General features: G+C 39.8%; 2 protein-coding genes and 1 non-coding gene across 4 annotated transcripts; all 3 read left to right on the forward strand.

Moving 5' to 3' along the window:
- The first annotated feature begins 830 nt into the window (after nucleotides 1-830).
- LOC138606921 (elongation factor 2b-like) lies at nucleotides 831-9,075 on the forward strand. Its single transcript, XM_069679397.1, has 13 exons — nucleotides 831-916; nucleotides 1,971-2,185; nucleotides 2,610-2,791; nucleotides 3,206-3,417; nucleotides 4,261-4,439; nucleotides 4,649-4,748; nucleotides 5,037-5,289; nucleotides 5,484-5,679; nucleotides 5,785-6,151; nucleotides 6,267-6,620; nucleotides 7,369-7,551; nucleotides 7,774-7,906; nucleotides 8,709-9,075. The coding sequence occupies exons 1-13, from the start codon at nucleotides 914-916 to the stop codon at nucleotides 8,900-8,902; spliced, it is 2,571 nt and encodes an 856-aa protein (XP_069535498.1). The 5' UTR covers nucleotides 831-913; the 3' UTR covers nucleotides 8,903-9,075.
- LOC138608066 (small nucleolar RNA SNORD37) lies at nucleotides 4,884-4,951 on the forward strand. Its single transcript, XR_011309423.1, has one exon. It is a non-coding gene; the product is annotated as a small nucleolar RNA SNORD37 (small nucleolar RNA).
- A 2,840-nt stretch (nucleotides 9,076-11,915) lies between the features above and the next one.
- Nucleotides 11,916-17,345, forward strand: hmg20b (high mobility group 20B). 2 transcript variants are annotated; one of them, XM_069679927.1, is made up of 9 exons: nucleotides 11,916-11,939; nucleotides 12,252-12,353; nucleotides 12,843-13,043; nucleotides 13,246-13,366; nucleotides 13,507-13,559; nucleotides 13,651-13,714; nucleotides 13,879-14,094; nucleotides 14,907-15,039; nucleotides 16,770-17,345. In XM_069679927.1, the coding sequence occupies exons 2-9, from the start codon at nucleotides 12,273-12,275 to the stop codon at nucleotides 16,780-16,782; spliced, it is 882 nt and encodes a 293-aa protein (XP_069536028.1). In that variant the 5' UTR covers nucleotides 11,916-11,939; nucleotides 12,252-12,272; the 3' UTR covers nucleotides 16,783-17,345. The 2 variants fall into 2 exon arrangements, with proteins under 2 accessions (XP_069536028.1, XP_069536029.1); XM_069679928.1 differs by lacking the exon at nucleotides 11,916-11,939 and adding an exon at nucleotides 11,945-12,022.
- Nucleotides 17,346-17,670: the final 325 nt, after the last annotated feature.

Genomic DNA, 17,670 nt, shown 5'->3' on the forward strand with positions numbered 1-17,670 from the left:
GGACTGGTGTAATGACTGCTGGAGTTTCTGTAAGTGAAGCTTGGGCACCATCTGCTGGATAATCAGGCACTATGGCCTGCTAGTGATAGATTCAGTCCAACACACCATTAATATACAGTATGTTACTACTACTTTTTTGGACCACTTCCCAATCCCATGGCCTTAAATGATAAGAGATGACTTGGGCTAGAGTTTTCCTTTCAAATGTATGTCTTCAAAATGTATCCAAGCTGATAATAACGCAAGATTGTATGTTTTCAAAGTGCTTTGATTTATGTTTGCTTTATAGAACTGATTGCAGGGATTTACTACAGAGCAGGTGTAGTAAATGTTAAAAAAGAAAAGATAGCATGATACAAGCATGTAATTCCTGACACGTTTGAGTTGTTGTGTTGCACACAAAATATATTATGGTCCATACTATATGAAAAGCTTTTCTGCTCAGTCATTATACTACAATTTGGCAACACGTAATCAGCACTCTAGCTTCAATCAAAGAACTGAAGTAGGCCTATTAGCATCAAAATAAAGGCTACTTGAAGAACAAACTTTAGAAGTATTCATTTTGCACAATGACTGCATTAAGAATAATAGTGTATATTATTGGTTAATAATAATTAATACATGTCCATCTTAGCATCTCTTTTCTATATAGAATATGCTATAGATATGCGGCTGTGTCGCATGATATAAAAAAGTAGTAAAGGGGTAAAATTAAGTGTGTGCGCAGAAGCAGAAGCGATTCCAAGCGCAACATTAATACGTAAAGACGCACATGCGTATGACGCATGTGGTATAAAGCCCTGTTTTCTGACGTCAGCGGCCTCTTCCCTGCCTATGCCCTCGTGAGGTGGGCAGTGTAAAACTTCCTGTCTCTTTTCTCGACTAAGCGAATCCAAAACCATCCGTCAAAATGGTAAGTTTATCTGATTTTTCCTACCCATGTATCAATGGTCAAGCACAAACTGTGTCCACATCGTCTATATTACTGTATTTCGTAACGGCATTTTACAGATGCTGTGAAACATACATGTCAGCCCTATGAATAGTGCTTTGATCAAAATGGCAGCCATTATGTCATCTGTGCCGGTAGCCGAACGGAGCTGTTCAGTTCCAGATAACCATATCTTATTTAGAAAGTTGTTTGCTCCTTTACCCCAAATATAGCTGTTATTGTTGTTTGAAAATAAAATATGCTGGCCGACCCATTTTGTGAAGGTTGTGGCTAACGTTAGCGTCGTCTTGGCATTGATAGCTAACGCAACTTTTCAGTGGCGGCTTTTTACTTCTATACGCTGCTGTTGTCACTGGACACTTTGAGATGATATCGGTGTAGATCTAGAACACATTAAGACGGTACTATCCAGTTAAATTGCCAGTGGTTGGTTGGACAACCGAGCTTTCTGAGGTTGTAATGAGTTGCAGGAATAATTTGCCGGTACTCCGTGTTTCCCGGTGTGGCCGGCTAGCTAGCTTCATGCCAACGTTAGCATTTAGCATGGTGTCAAAGTCTGTACACGTGGCCTGTTCGTGCCGACATGTTATGCCGGGTTTTGGATTATTGAATATACTTGCACTTACGATAACTGGAGAGTATTGTCAATTTATGAGCTATTGTTATTTACTTGATAAATTGAGAAACGCCAACAAATGGCTACATGTTAAGTTAAATAACTGAAACGTCACAGCTGATGATGGCGGATACACAACGCCCTGGTGGAAGTCCATAACAAAACGGTGCGCCATCAGCAGATTACTGTGCCTCTAATGAGGTTGGTGTCAGGTGATTTTGAAATGAGACTTTTAAAAACACAATGACCGACTAGTGTTCAAACGCATTACATCAGCAGTTGCCTCATGCAAAATGGGTAGATACCGAGCAAGTGCGTTAACGAACGATGTTCTTTTAGATTTTGTTCTACTAATCTAATCTGACTTTGCCCCCCCCCCCCCCCCCCCCCCCCCCCCAGGTGAACTTTACCGTAGATCAGATCCGTGAAATCATGGACAAAAAGGCCAACATACGTAACATGTCTGTGATTGCGCACGTTGACCATGGAAAGTCAACATTGACGGACTCGCTTGTGTCAAAGGCTGGCATCATAGCCTCTTCACGTGCTGGAGAGACCCGCTTCACGGATACACGCAAAGATGAACAGGAACGTTGCATCACCATCAAGTCAACGTAAGTATATATTTTCCACTTCAAGTGGTTTGGGTGTAGAATATTCTTAACAGTACCAGCTCATTTCGTCTGAAAATAAGTAAATGCATTGCCCATACATTGAGCATCTCCACTGAAGAAACAAAGTAGTGCAAGTGTCCTTCATTTCACTTTTTAGCAAGTATGAAATTATTTTTCTGTATTTACAAGCTAATGGACTTAAACACATTTAAAGAGTGTTATGTTTGTATTTGCATTGATATTACAGTACATTTTATCTTGTTCTATTCCAAAGAAATAATGGTATCATTACAGTTGGACTGTTGCAGTGTTTTTTGTTTTCTCTTCTCAAGATGGTATTGGGGTGTGTTATAATGCAACAGAACCAATTTAGTAACATTTGAATTTTTATATTGTCATCTGACTTGATTACGTTATCTTGCAGCGCCATTTCCCTTTTCTACGAGCTGGCTAAGAGTGATTTGACCTTTATTAAGCAGTCAAAGGATGGATGTGGCTTCTTGATCAACCTGATTGACTCACCAGGACACGTTGACTTCTCCTCTGAGGTGACGGCTGCCCTTCGTGTCACTGATGGAGCCCTGGTTGTTGTGGACTGTGTGTCTGGTAAGGCTGAATAATTACTATATATTCATAGCCAAAGCTAATTTTTCTCAATTTTTTAATGGTGCATTTTTTTCTTAGCCTGTTTGTTTTTGTGCTTGTGGACTAAAAGCAGTGAAAACTTTCAATATTTCCAAATCAGTCACAGCTTTTTTTTTTTTATTGGATACATATAAATATTCTGACAGTATAATCAAAGTGACAGCAATGTAATGCAATCGATTTGTGACTTGACTCATCACAAAATAACTCTTCTGCCATTAATGCGTAAACGTGCGATAGAAAAGTTGAGCTGATTTGCAAATGAAGATTGAAATACTGTTTGTATCCTCATTATGGTAAGCATTGTGTTGTGTATATTTCAGATCCGTACTTCATCTGCTTTGGGTTAAATTTTCCATTTTGTATCCCTGCCAGGTGTCTGCGTGCAAACTGAGACAGTGCTTCGTCAGGCCATTGGTGAGCGTATCAAGCCAGTCCTGATGATGAACAAGATGGACCGTGCCCTGCTTGAGCTGCAGCTGAAACCTGAAGACCTTTACCAGACCTTCCAGCGTATTGTTGAGTCAGTCAATGTCATCATCTGTACTTATGGAGAGGATGAAAATGGACCCATGGGTCACATCATGGTAAGCGGCTGTCTTGTACTTTTTTAAGTGCAAGTACATGGCCTCATTGTGTCTGGATACCCAACAATACACGGGACACAATAAATAGCCATAAGTAGTGAGGATTTCGTTGCTAGGGTGTAACTATGCCCAGAGAGGGTGCTTTTCATCATGATGATGTGAATCCTACCTTCCCTCATTTGCAGCTATTTATCATGTATTGGCTTCCCACAGAGAGAATACTAGAGAGATGGGAGGTAGAGGCGTGAGAACGGAGGAGCAATGTTGCTAAATTAGAAACCCTGAGTTCCATCGTGTCAGTCTTAAGTTTTGAAATCACTTATTCACAGCTGTATCATCTGTTGGAATGAAAATGTCCAACAGGAACCCTTTATTTTAAAACCAGTTTAGACCTTAAGTAACTTTCATTCACAGATGGAAAGATGGATATAAAATCTTTTATACCAGTACTATTAGGATGTCTGAACCGATGTTTCATAGTGGTATTACTATTGATCTTTACTTTTCTTGTTAAATCTTCTACTTGTATTATCTGCACAATAGTTTACCACGTAGCTGCTTAGAAAGTGTCTATGTTCATTGTATTGTAAAATTGTAAACTGCAGCTTTTTGTCATGTCTCAACACTTGGTCGTATATTGGGTTAAGCTCAGTTGGTAGACTGCTTGCCCCATGTGCAGCTGCTAATGGCTAAGAATAATCCTTAAATTATCCAGTCTTTCAAAGTGTTTATCAAACAAAACATTCATCCAACAATAGGATGTAATATTTATGTATGTAGTAATACTCTTTGTAATATTTAAAGGCATTCATGTCCTAATGTGATGTTGTCAACTCTCTTAAGGTTGATCCAGTCATCGGTACCGTTGGCTTTGGCTCTGGACTCCATGGCTGGGCTTTCACCCTCAAGCAGTTTGCTGAGATGTACGCAGCCAAGTTTGCTGCCAAGGGCAATACCGAGCTGTCAGAAGAAGAGCACTGCAAGAAGGTGGAAGACATGATGAAGAAACTGTGGGGTGATAAGTGAGTCTAAGAGCTTGATTAAATGAAGCAAGATTGGGGGACTTGAAAAGGTGTGAGGATAGAGTGCATCACACACTCACTAGGGGGACAAATATTCAAGTGCCTTGGTTTCAAATGGGTTAGTTATTTTAATTGAGAATTTTAGTCAAATGTAGCCACTTCTCTGACAATTGTTTATGCAAGTCTTTACACCTTTTGTATTACTTCAGGTACTATAGCGATGGAAGGTTCTACAAGAATAGTGTTGCACAGGATGGCACCAAGCACCCTCGCACCTTTGTTGCTCTTATCCTGGACCCCATCTTTAAGGTAACAAGATTGATTTAATTGCCTAGTTTTGTTAGCACAATGTACCTAATATTTCAGTTATTAAAATAAGTACATTTTGTTGTTTGGTAATCTTAGTGATTAAAATTAAAGAAATATAAACACGTGTGTGTGCCTGCAAGTGATGACTCAAACATTCTTCACTTTGACCTGATTACCCAGTGATGATAACCTTCAGCCTGAGCAGGGCACAAACGTGGTTAGCTTTAACATCCTTAGCTTGACCATGTTGAAGTCCAGTCCACTGATTTTGACTTTTTTTCCTTTTAGATCTTCAATGCCATCATGAATTTCAACAAAGAAGAGGCTGCCAAGTTGATCCAGAAGCTCAACATCAAGTTGGACTCTGAGGACAAGGAAAAGGAGGGCAAGCCACTCCTGAAGGCTGTTATGCGTCGCTGGCTTCCTGCCGGTGAGGCCCTCCTTCAGATGATCACCATCCACCTGCCTTCCCCTGTCACGGCCCAGAAGTACCGTTGTGAGCTGCTCTATGAAGGCCCTGCAGATGATGAGGCTGCCATGGGTATGAAGCTGGTTTATTTTAATTTTACTCATGGCTGTCAGAGATAAAATGTACATGAACAATTTGTTTTGCTCGTAGTAAGACCTGTAAGTCAGATGTGGCCTGAATTTATAGTTGTCAAGTTTATTTGTATAGCAGATTTTAAACAACGTAAACATTGTTGGACTCAAACCAATTTTTTTTTTTTAAACCAGCAATCAAGAGCTGTGACCCCAAGGGCCCCTTGATGATGTACATCTCAAAGATGGTCCCCACCACTGACAAGGGCCGCTTCTATGCCTTTGGACGTGTGTTCTCTGGCTGTGTCTCAACTGGCCTGAAAGTGCGTATTATGGGACCAAACTTCGTTCCTGGAAAGAAGGATGACCTCTACTTGAAGCCGATTCAGAGGTTGGTTTTCTCTGCTGGCATTAAGTCTTCACAAACTGCTCATGAGAGGTTAATTTCTAATATATTGGACATGTCTTAAATATCTTTTACGTTGCTCTTCACCAGGACCATTTTGATGATGGGCCGTTACACTGAGCCCATTGAGGATGTGCCTTGTGGTAACATCGTGGGTCTGGTTGGAGTGGACCAGTACCTTGTGAAGACTGGAACCATCACCACCTTTGAGGGGGCACACAACATGAGAGTGATGAAGTTCAGTGTCAGCCCTGTGGTGAGAGTTGCTGTGGAGGCCAAAAACCCTGCCGACCTGCCCAAGCTGGTGGAGGGTCTGAAGCGTCTGTCCAAGTCTGATCCTATGGTGCAGTGCATAATTGAGGAGTCTGGAGAACATATCGTCGCTGGAGCTGGAGAGCTGCATCTGGAGATCTGTCTGAAGGATCTGGAGGAGGACCATGCTTGTATTCCACTAAAGGTATTTAAAAGCAAATTTATGTCATTTTGTTTGCTTAAGTAAAATTAATTCACTTAGGAGCTTAACGTAAAATTCCGAAATATTAACTTTTCACCATTTACGCTTCTCTTTTTAGAAATCTGATCCAGTGGTGTCCTACAGAGAGACCGTCTCTCAGTCATCACATATCATGTGTCTGTCAAAGTCGCCCAACAAGCACAACCGTCTCTTCATGAAGGCTCGTCCCTGCGAAGAAGGTCTGGCAGAGGATATTGAGAAGGGTGATGTTTGCGCTCGCCAGGAGCTGAAGACCCGTGCCCGCTACCTTGCTGAGAAGTTTGAGTGGGATGTCGGTGAGGCCAGAAAGATCTGGTGCTTCGGACCTGATGGAACTGGCCCCAACCTGTTGGTGGACGTGACCAAGGGAGTGCAGTACCTTAATGAGATCAAGGACAGCGTTGTGGCTGGCTTCCAGTGGGCCGTCAAGGAGGTAAAGATGCCAGAGAACTTAAAAATCCACTGTTCATTTCAATCTGCCTTGATCTTAAAGTTCAGCTAGAATCTTCATACCTGTAAACTGCTTTTAGTTCTGACCAGGTCTTTAATGTGAATTGTGTAGACGGCATACATTTTAACGGTGGTTAGATTTTGAGATTTAAATTATAGCTTGCAATATTCATAGTTGCAGGCTAACCCAACTTGACTGAGCAGACTCTTTAAAGCTGCTGATGTGTAATGCTAATTGCATTCCACCAATGATTACTGAGTTAAGTTACTTTGGCTAAGTACTTTTACTTGAGTACTCCACCAGCTATACTTGCTAGTGTCATTGAAGATTTGGATTAAGAATATAAGATGCAATCAATAATTTGACAATGATAACTGTAGCACAAGCATTTATCAAACCTGTAGGGGAAACTCAAAAGCTATCCAGCAGTATGTAAAGTAACGAGCGCAGATTTTACTGGCTGCAGCATAATATCAATCACATTAATGTAAAAATAACTAAATTATACAATATTCAGAGTCGTATTACTATTGTAACTTACGAACACTCAATTATCATAGTTATCCCCCCAAAAAAGCATCAGTTGTGAATGCCCCAGACCCTTCTACCTAATTTTACTATAATTTTCACTACTCTATAGTTTGCAGTTCTGATCCTGTGTGTTCTTCTTTCTACCTGGTGATCAGTGGATATGACTAGCTAAACTTTGTGTCCTTTTTTTGTCTTAAAGGGTGTCCTCTGTGAAGAGAACATGCGTGCCATTCGCTTTGATGTCCATGATGTGACCCTGCACACAGATGCTATTCACCGTGGTGGCGGTCAGATTATTCCCACAGCTCGCAGAGCTCTGTATGCATGCGAGCTCACGGCAGAGCCCAGACTTATGGAGCCAGTCTACTTGGTGGAGATCCAGGTCGGTACCACTTGAGATGTGATTTTAAGTTTTTCTGAGACCCCAACCCCCACTTCCCTGAAATCTTTCTGTACTTTTCAAACTTGCCTGAGCATGAAGAGCCTTTTGTACTGTGGCCGAGTAAATTGTGTGCTATGGATATTTCATGGTTGACTTTTTTTGTTTGTCATTTTACAGATTTGATTGTTGTCTGTAATCCTCTATCTCCTTTGTACTTTGCAGTGTCCCGAGGCTGCAATTGGTGGAATCTATGGCGTGTTGAATAGGAGGCGTGGTCATGTGTTTGAGGAGTCCCAGGTTCCAGGAACACCCATGTATGTCACCAAGGCCTATCTGCCTGTCATGGAGTCATTCGGTAAGTCCTCTTTTAACAAAGCACGTTGACATCCGCGCTGAGCAGCAAAGCATAGGTTCTTAAGTGTAGATTCGGTTTGCCACAATACATCTGTTTTAGTCAACAGAAACATTTTTGTCTTAAATTTAGATTAGATCCACCGGGAGAAAATGTAGGGAAGAAGGCAGCTTTGAGTCTTAAATCGGCATTGATATGGTGCCTGTTTATATCTCACTCAGTGTTATGCAGTCCAAATCGCAGTATTCTAAGATTTAAACTGTGCAGCTCTTTTTTTTTTTTTTAATTGGCGGACTGCCTTTTATTTGAAAGTATTTTACCACGACATGGCCTGCTTTTGTTGCAGTGTCTGTAATGCTTATAATGGACCAGCTAACATTTAGGCATGAAGAAAGTACTTTGCTAACTAAACTTCTACAGAGATACTTATAGCAGCAGATTAAAGTTTTTATCACCAGAAGTATAAAGTAATTTTGCCAACACAGGTAGTTTTATACAAGTACTTTGTATTAAACATTCATGCATCCATATCTGTCCTGCAGTTTTATATTCTTAAACATTTAATTGTGGAGAAAAGGAGAAGCTGAAAACTAAAGGCAATCTAGTGATTCTTTTTGTTTACAACAGCATATTTGCTGTTGTTCAAACCCAGAGTAGTTCATTTTAGCTTGCATGTGATATTGAAAGATCAGAGGAGGAAACAAGTCTTGACAGTCACTTTTTGCTTAACCTTTTTTTTCACCCTGTCATTTAATAGAGACCAGCAGGAAGGTGTTTAAACTTGATTTTCTCTTTTCATTCCCAGGTTTCACAGCTGACCTTCGTTCCAACACTGGTGGCCAGGCCTTCCCACAGTGTGTGTTTGACCACTGGCAGATCCTCCCGGGAGACCCAATGGACCCTACATCCAAACCCGGTATTGTCGTTGCCGACACGCGCAAACGCAAGGGTCTGAAGGAAGGTATCCCAGCCTTGGACAACTACCTGGACAAATTGTAAAAGCCTGGACCCCACCTGGCCCTTGCCTCATTCCTGTTCACAACAAATCTGCATTGTGGGACCGGACTGTACAGAACATCGTGAGCACTAATGTTTGCCAAAAGGATTGACAATAATGAATAAAGAACCACAAAAATTGTAAACGATAAAAGAAAATAAAAACTTTAATGGTCCTGGCTGATGATTCTGTTTCTTTGTGGGGATGATCATTTGGAAGCATTGTCATACTTAGAAATAATAAAGGAATGTTTTAAAAATGATCTTATTTAAATTTTATGGATAGAGTTTAAATGTCTGTCTTTAAAATTATTTTTCTCAAAATGCAGCTCTCCTGCCTTGAAGTCCTCCACCTAAGCACATGTATGTATCCACCACTGTACTTATTAAGGGTGCAACGAAGAACAAAATGCATTCAGATCAAGATCAAAGGTTTTTGAGTCACTTCAGATAATTTTTCCAACTCAGGACCTAGGTTTGTAATAAGTTGAAACAGATTAATGTTAATTACCAAATTGCAGCAGATTGATTAGGTTTAAGCTTTAAAAGCACTCTGTTTAGGAAAACAACCAGGTAAGTAATTTGAAAAGCTGCACTGAATGTGTACCTTTTGTTCCAATAGGTTTGAGGCGATGTAGTGGGCAAGAAATTGGAAGATATTAAAGCTCCTGTGATGAGAATTTCGCTGGTATGAAACAAACTGAAATTAATTCTGATGGCTAAGACCTACAAAAACAAACCAGACCATCAGTGCCGAGTTTGATCATTTGAGTTATTTTTAATGCCTGAAACTGCTGGTGGGGGGGTAGGTGTCGGACAAAGCGATTAACTTCATGCTGCCTTTGTTTACATTTTCCATTTAGAGTGATAAACATGACTTAAAAGAAAGCAAGATCATACAGCATGAAGCATGTACAGGACAAAATCAGCAAAGAGATGAGAGGTACGGCTTTGTCCACAGGGGGCACCAAAATCAACACAAAGTTCCTCACAGGAGCTTTAACACATTAAAAAAAAACGTACCTTCCCTGTGAAAAAATAAATATTGTCACTCACTGCAAATATGTTTATTCATTTTACTGACATGCAGAAGTCACTATAGAAGATATACAGCATAAAACTTCCTCAAGCTTTCCATCATTGAGCGAACTAGACTCAAGGCCAGCATATCTGGTATTTATAATATATAAAATATTTAGAAATATCCATGTCAGTGTCACCAAAGAAACAAAGGTCTTTAAACCAGATCTTGCTATATACAGTATGTGCGACCTTGTTTAGTAGTTTACTACAGAAGCCCTTAGCGGACATGCATCCATACATTTTATTTACTCCGTAAAATTTAATCCTGGAATATCAAAGCTGCTTTTCCTATGATAACGATTTATATCTTGTCGTTTTATCAAGATCTCGACTTCTATTTCTCGTTATCTTGGGAAAACAAGGCTGATCTTCCCTTTATAACTGGATAATTTATCTTTGGATAACAAAGCTTGTTTTCTCATGATAACGGGATGATTCTCTGGCGATCTAGAAAACAAAACAACAGGCTGGTCATTGATATCACAGACTACGACATACCATTGGCCACACTAATGAGGTAAGTTAAACCTGTTTCTTTGTTAGTTTTGTTCTTTTGGTGCTGGGTCGTTATCTCGTGACAACATGGTAAATAATTTGAGATCTCGAGCAAACGACCAGAAATAACTCGCTATCACAGGAAAACTGAGTAAATCTAATGAATCGATGCATGTCCACTAAGGACTTCCATAGTTTACATCTCCATACTCCACTTTGTCTAATTAGCACACAATGATGGTGAAACGGTTTTATTATGCCCCTGGGCCTCTCTGTGTGCTAGATGGACCGTAATATACAGCACATTTTCAGTCTTCCAACCACTCAAAGTGCTTTACACTTCATAATTTCACCTGATAACACACATTCATACACTGTTAGCAGAGGCTGCCATGCAAGGTGCAACCTTCTTTTATCACTCTATATCTCCCTCGCACACATACACTGATGGCTATGCCTATGCATTTCATTTTGATTATTTATCCTCCCTCTTTTACTTTAACTTATCCTCCTGCTTTCCCTTCTACTTTTCCTTTCGCTTATCCTAATGTTTTTTTTCCTGCTTCTTCAAAGTCAACCCAAAAACACAAAACATGTGTGACCACCTACTTAACTTAGCTGGTTTATTGTTGCAGTCAATAAAGTTGTACATGAAAAGGGATAGCCTACTTTTTATTATGAGATTTTCTTAAACTTGAGCTATATTGGGTGCTACTGTTCTGTTATCTAGTTTTTCATTAATTATAAGGACTTTAGAAATAGTTAAACCAATAAGGGACCGTGATTAGTAAAAATACAAGTTAAAGATATAATCTCGAAGATTTTCATTTAAATAAATGTCTTCTGTCTATCGCCGAATGAGGTAACACAATGGGGATTGAGCCTATGGCCCACTGATGAAAGCCTTTGCATTTTCAGTATTATAGACTGGGAAAAGATCGATGACTACAGATACAACTTCAAAAATAAGAGAAAATCCAAAGAAAAAGAAATAAAGTTCATACGCAGATGAAGGCAAACAGTCTAAAAAGAAAAGTGACCGTCAGCGAGGAGATACAACCGTAACAAAGGGAGCCAACCATAGACGTCTGGTCACGTGGGACGTATGCGCCCGCAATGCCTTTTACCGCCATTAGGTGCCGCCAAAGAGAGCGAAACTGAGATCTTCGAGATTATCTCTTCAAAAGGTGGTTTTTAACAAAAATTCTCGACCTGTTTTCTGAAACAGTCAAATGTGTCTCTCACTTCTGATATTCGTCCTAGATTATGTAAACAATGGCAGGATGCAGATGCAGTGCAGTGCATTTACTTAAACTCTTAACATTTTATGAAACAGTACGTCTATGTGCGCGCGAGGTGGGGGGAGGTGGGGGATCCAGGCAGCCAATCCCGGCTCTCCGTACCGACCAATCAGATGGCAGGCAGGGTTCTCTTCCTGTTTGATCGAGGGACACAACATCGGGTGAGTTAGAAGACGTCTATCAAAAGGAAAAAAGTATTATACTTTTACAAAACTGCAATTGTCCCTGACGAACAAACGTTAATGTATGTTTGAACACATATGTTCCGTTATGTAATTTAATCGGTATGAATGGAGAGCAGTGTGGATGATCTTTGTTGTTAGGATATGTTCCGTTGTGTGTGTGTGTGAGCTGCTCGATGCAAACTGTTAGCCGCACTGACCTGCTAACAGTCAGGTTAGCTAAAGAAGCGGCATGTCTGAGGAGGGAATAACGCTGAAATACTGCTGCTCGCATCTTTCTCACACTTGCAGACAATTTCACGGACGAAGATCATGGGCGGGATCAAACAAGAGCAGAGTGATGCATCACAGCAGCCTAAACCTTCACACTCAGCAGATCAACCACAGGAAGAGGTGTGTGCTGCTAAATACATCAGACCAAGAGACACATTAGTGAAGAGTAGAAACAAAACACCAAGGATAGACCAGTGTCAACAAGTAAAGAGGGAATCTGATACTTTTTTTGGTATATTATTTTTATTGACATATTTTCGATGACAACATATAAAATAAAACAAAAGTCAAAACCCACAATCCAACCTAAAGAAACACACACAGAGAGGAGGGGGACAAATAAACAGAAGCAATTTGTCTTACCAGTACATATCATCCAGATTTAAATGTTGGAAAAAGCCCCCCCAAATAATGTTGGTTACCGCTTCTTGTGAATTTTGTATGCTCCTCTGAGTCTTTTATGATGATAAATACAACATATTTGTGTTTTGGACAAACAAGCAACAAACAATTGATTGGTATGGTAGTTGTGTACTGAACAGAAGGTGTAGCACAAATGAGTGAGCTTCACCTGTTTTTCCAAAAGAGTGTTGCTCCCTATTTCCGCAGCCAAAGAAGAGAGGCTGGCCGAAAGGAAAGAAAAGAAAGAAGGTGCTACCAAATGGTCCCAAGGCACCAGTTACAGGATATGTCCGCTTCCTGAATGAAAGGCGAGAACATATGCGGGCCCGATTCCCCGACTTACCATTCCCAGAAATCACCAAGAGACTCGGAGCAGAGTGGACACGGTTGGCCCTCAATGATAAACAGGTACGCATGCTCTAGTAATGTTTGACATGGTGTATTTGCTACAAGATTTTTCTGATGCTTTTATTCTTGACCAGTGTGCAATCTTAACACAAAAAGATATCAAATGCTGTTTGTCTTTGACAATAATAATATTTTTACGTGCTGGCTTTCATAAAAATGGTTCCTTCAATTATGCAGCAAAAGCTCATTTGTGTACTTGCAGCGCTACCTGGATGAGGCAGAGCGGGAGAAGATGCAGTATGCCCAGGAATTAAAGGAATACCAGCAGACCGAGGCCTATCAGATCACCAGTGCCAAAATACACGACAAAAGGATCAAAAAAGGTGACAACTGAGCAAATATATGTCATGTGGTTTCACTGATTCATTCGGTTTTGTTTTTGAATGATTAACACATCAGCGTGGCAAATAGCAAGATACTGTAGTTGCAAGCTGTAATATGCACATACAATTTTGTCTTTCAGAAGATTCTCCATCTGTCATCATAAGAACAAGTTCAGAGTCATCTCTATCAAAGGTACATAACTTTTCCATATTTTGTAATGGTATACCATGCTACATCATTTTTCATACAGCTAAGTTGTGTATTTGCTGATGATGTCCTTCAGGCTTCCGACCTCTCAAGATTTGACATCCCTATCTTCACAGAGGAGTTCCTCGATCAGAATAAAGGTAACAGAGAAAGGAAAACAGTTTAACATGGCTCGGTAGTAAATTACAGACAAATGTGTGATTACTTTGTGAGTTAATAGGATACTTTCACAAAATATTTAACATTGTAAGACACAATTTTAAACTTTGATGAATCCAGTTTTAATCTGTCTTTGTATCTTTAGCTCGAGAGGCTGAGCTTCGGAGGCTTCGTAAGGCCAACATTGAGTTTGAAGAGCAGAATGCAGTTCTTCAGCGACACATTAAGGACATGTACAACGCCAAAGAGCGCCTGGAAGCTGAACTGGGGCTGGACGAAAAGCGTACACAGGCTCTTCACCAACACTTGCTGGCCATTAAACACACGTTGGTCAACAGTTTGTCTTCAGTCCCCCTACCAGGTCAGCAGTCACTTGGCTTTATTTAAGGCCTGTTCACACCTACCTCACTTGGTCTGGAGTTTCAGGCTGCTCAGCCCAAACCAAATATAATTTTTGACTAAGTAAGCTAAATAGACGAAAGGAACTGTTCACTCAGGAGCTTTCCAGAAAAATACTAAACTTTAATGCCTGGTGCCAGGTGGAATCCTGAATAAACGTTAGCCTGCAGGTGACTGATAAAACAACACAATGTACAACTACAAGGTAGAGAATGCTGACGTCAGAGCTGTGTACCTGTTTTGTGAATTAAGATTTCATTGTAAAGCAATATGAGCGATTTCACAGGCTTTTAAAGAAGCCTATATGGCATTGTCTTGTCCCATTTAACATACGCTTGCAAGTGGACCCATCACCGCACATGACGTCAGCCAAAGTTCCTTCTGTGCCTCCTTCCGTCCTCCTTCAAGTTCCCAGTTCTTGCAGTGAGCACAGTTAACACGTTCCTTCTGTACAAAAACACCTATTTGTTAAGAAAAGTATACCTGGGTTTGAACATGTGTAAAAAAGCCAGAGTCAGAGGAGAAAAGCAAGATATAAAAAAAATGGCATCATGTTAGATGTGTCATGTTTTTTTTTTCCTATTTTAAAAATGCATTGATAGTGTTATGATTGTTAAATGACCAGTAAACTCAAGATTTCAATACCTGACAGTCAATATGCATTAACAATCCTACAAACACTCGTGCTCCTAAGAGTTGCATCACCATATTAGTGCTTAAATCCATGATATTTCAAGAATGTATGGATTTGATTCTTCTGTCTTTTCTGAACAGGCACAGGTGAGACAGCATCTCTTGGGAACTTGGACTCATACCTGAGTCGTCTCAGTGGAGTGCTGGAGGGAAACCCTCACAAACATCGTGCCCTGCTCACTCAGCTTTGTGAAGTCCTCTCTCATCTGGACAGGTAACTAATATCTCACAGACTCTGGATTGAAGCTATTGTTGATTGTGCCAATAATTTTTCTGCCAATGGATCGACTATCCTCCATCTTACATAAATATAGTAGGGATGCACTTATTAAGAAAATCAGGGCTGATACCGACACCAATGTTTAAAACAACAATTTTGGCTTGTAATTTGGATCTGGATAAGGGGCCAAAATGAACTTTAATTATAAAAAAAGTAAATGTATTCAGGCCTTCATCACACTCTGAGAAAGCATGAATTCATTCTTTGAAATTCCCAATACATCTTTTTATTTCAACTTCTTTTTTCAGTGCTTACAGCCTAACAAAAATCTGTTCCAATTAAATTTACTGCACAGTAAGTTATGAGCTGTTAGCTCTTGTCTAGCAAGGCATGTGGTTAAACCAGACTTTAAACATATAATTATGTAAGCTACAATGTGTTTCATTGTTTCTTCATCGTAAGGATTGGTTGCTAAAATATTTGGCTTCATACAAGAACAGTTTTTTATAAAGCATGTCACATTCACTTAACTCTCTTAACTGTAAACACTTGTCATAAAGAGCTTGTTTCCACCTGATGAGTGCCTCCCGTTCATGATTAGATGTGCTTTAAGCAGATTGGTCATTAGCATATTAATGCCACTGAGGTAGTTGTATAAGATGACTCATAACAATGACAATATAATAATAGAACAACTGCCCACAAAGTTTCCTCAGAGCAGCACTGTACTGTGACGGACACAAAAGTGAATGGTTTAACATGAGATGCTAGAAAACCTCTTTCTACATATATTCATTTGAGAAGCAGTCATGGTGATTTGACAGTCTTTTAGGTTTTAGACTAGAGAGTATTACAGCCTACTCTTGCTGTTGTTAACACTGTCAGGTGCAGCAGGATAACGTAAATTCTCAAACAGTGGGCGAGGCCTTTAATTACCTCAGCTGCAGAGGGTGCCAGGCTTTTATATGAAGCAGGCTTATGTTACAGACAGGCCGTCATTTCTAATTCCCTCTGTACATGTGGTCATATTTTAGCATGAAGCCTCATTGTTCGATGATCCGCTCTGTTTGTGCTGTTTTTTCCAGTACCTGATTCTTTTCGGATCAATGTTAAAGCTCTAAGCTAGATCTAAAATTCAACTCGAGATAAACTCCCTTTGATGCTCTGTCATGAATGCCATTCAGCGTTCAGATTTCCAGACTTCCTGGAATGTGTCAGAAATGATGGATCATTTCTGGAAACGTTTCCCCTGGCCTGTGTTTTTGGCCGGCCTTTATTTGTTCTTGCCGACCACGTCCCCGGCTATTTATAGAGAGCCGGCTTTTATTTGACTACCGGCTGTTATTTGAGAATTTACGGTAACTACAAATGTTGAATTGTTTTGCCAAAACATGCCAATACATTTTATGTATTTTATGTTTCGGTCCACATTTACTTCATATCTTAGAGAAAGTTTTCAGGTGCAACTTTTTAAAGATTTTTAAAGTTATAATTGTATAAATCCGTTTGCTTTTCCATCAATCAGAAAAGTCAGCATTTTGTATAGACTTCTTATAAACGTATTATGTGTACCAGGTCTGAAGCCGGTTTGTCGTGCCAGCTCAGACAACCTTGGGCCATTATTATCCACATTTTTATCAGACCGTAGCCAAACAGTTCATTTATTATATTTCTGTCTGACTATTTTCTTTTTTTTCTAACTTCATGCTTTCATTCATTGTCAGTGAGAAGTTGTGAGGACACTCCAGCTGAGACCCTTTCATTCCTGCATTAGAAGGACTAAAGACAGGCTTGCTGGTATTAAGCCCACACAGAGCCATTTAGAGCATCTCAAGAAAAGTAAAGGCAAGGGTATAAACACCTCAAAACACCACACACAGTCTATGTCTACATGCCTCTTTTTTATGAATATGTGTATTCAGAAGAATATGTGTATTCTTTAGTTTTTGTGAATGTAAATCTGTGTGGCAGTGTTTTTTTTTTTTTTACAGTACAGGAATTTCATAAATGTCATTTTATCCTCAGAACTGCCTTAATTAAGTAAATTTGGATCAACCCTGACTATGTAGTGTAGTGCAGCTGTTACCTACAGGCAAATGACCTGTCTAACAAGACAAGCGTAGTTATTATTTTACAATAAATGTTATTTAGAATACATGAAAAAAAATGAAACGGGGGAAATAAAATGGGTATACATGTGTGTAATATGGACAAGCAGTTTCAAATGTGTGAGAATATTAAATATTTGTCAAGTATATTTGTATTTTCTGAAATGTTCATTAAACCTGGCTGAAAATGTTTCCAGCAAATCTGAATGTTTGCTATTTTAAATTTTTTGTGAGACAAATTATTTTCTCAATTTTAAATCATTTTGATTTTCCCTTTTCAAATTTGCACAAGAATACAAAGATGTAATGGATGTTGGGATCCAGAAGGGGGAGCTGCTGAACCACACAGATAAGGAGTCTTGAATCTGGGCTAAGCATTTGAAAGTAGAACAGTTGGGTTGTTCGCTGACCTGTTGTAAATTTGCAACACAGTTCAGCACAACTGAACCCGGCCCCTATTTTGCAGATGAGATTCTCGCTCACACCGAGTTACAAGGTTTAATGTAAAGCGATCCAG

This window comes from Semicossyphus pulcher, unplaced genomic scaffold (assembly GCF_022749685.1).
Source record: "Semicossyphus pulcher isolate SPU_LCO1_2020_fin unplaced genomic scaffold, fSemPul1.0.p SCAF_4, whole genome shotgun sequence".
Classification (NCBI taxonomy): domain Eukaryota; kingdom Metazoa; phylum Chordata; class Actinopteri; order Labriformes; family Labridae; genus Semicossyphus; species Semicossyphus pulcher.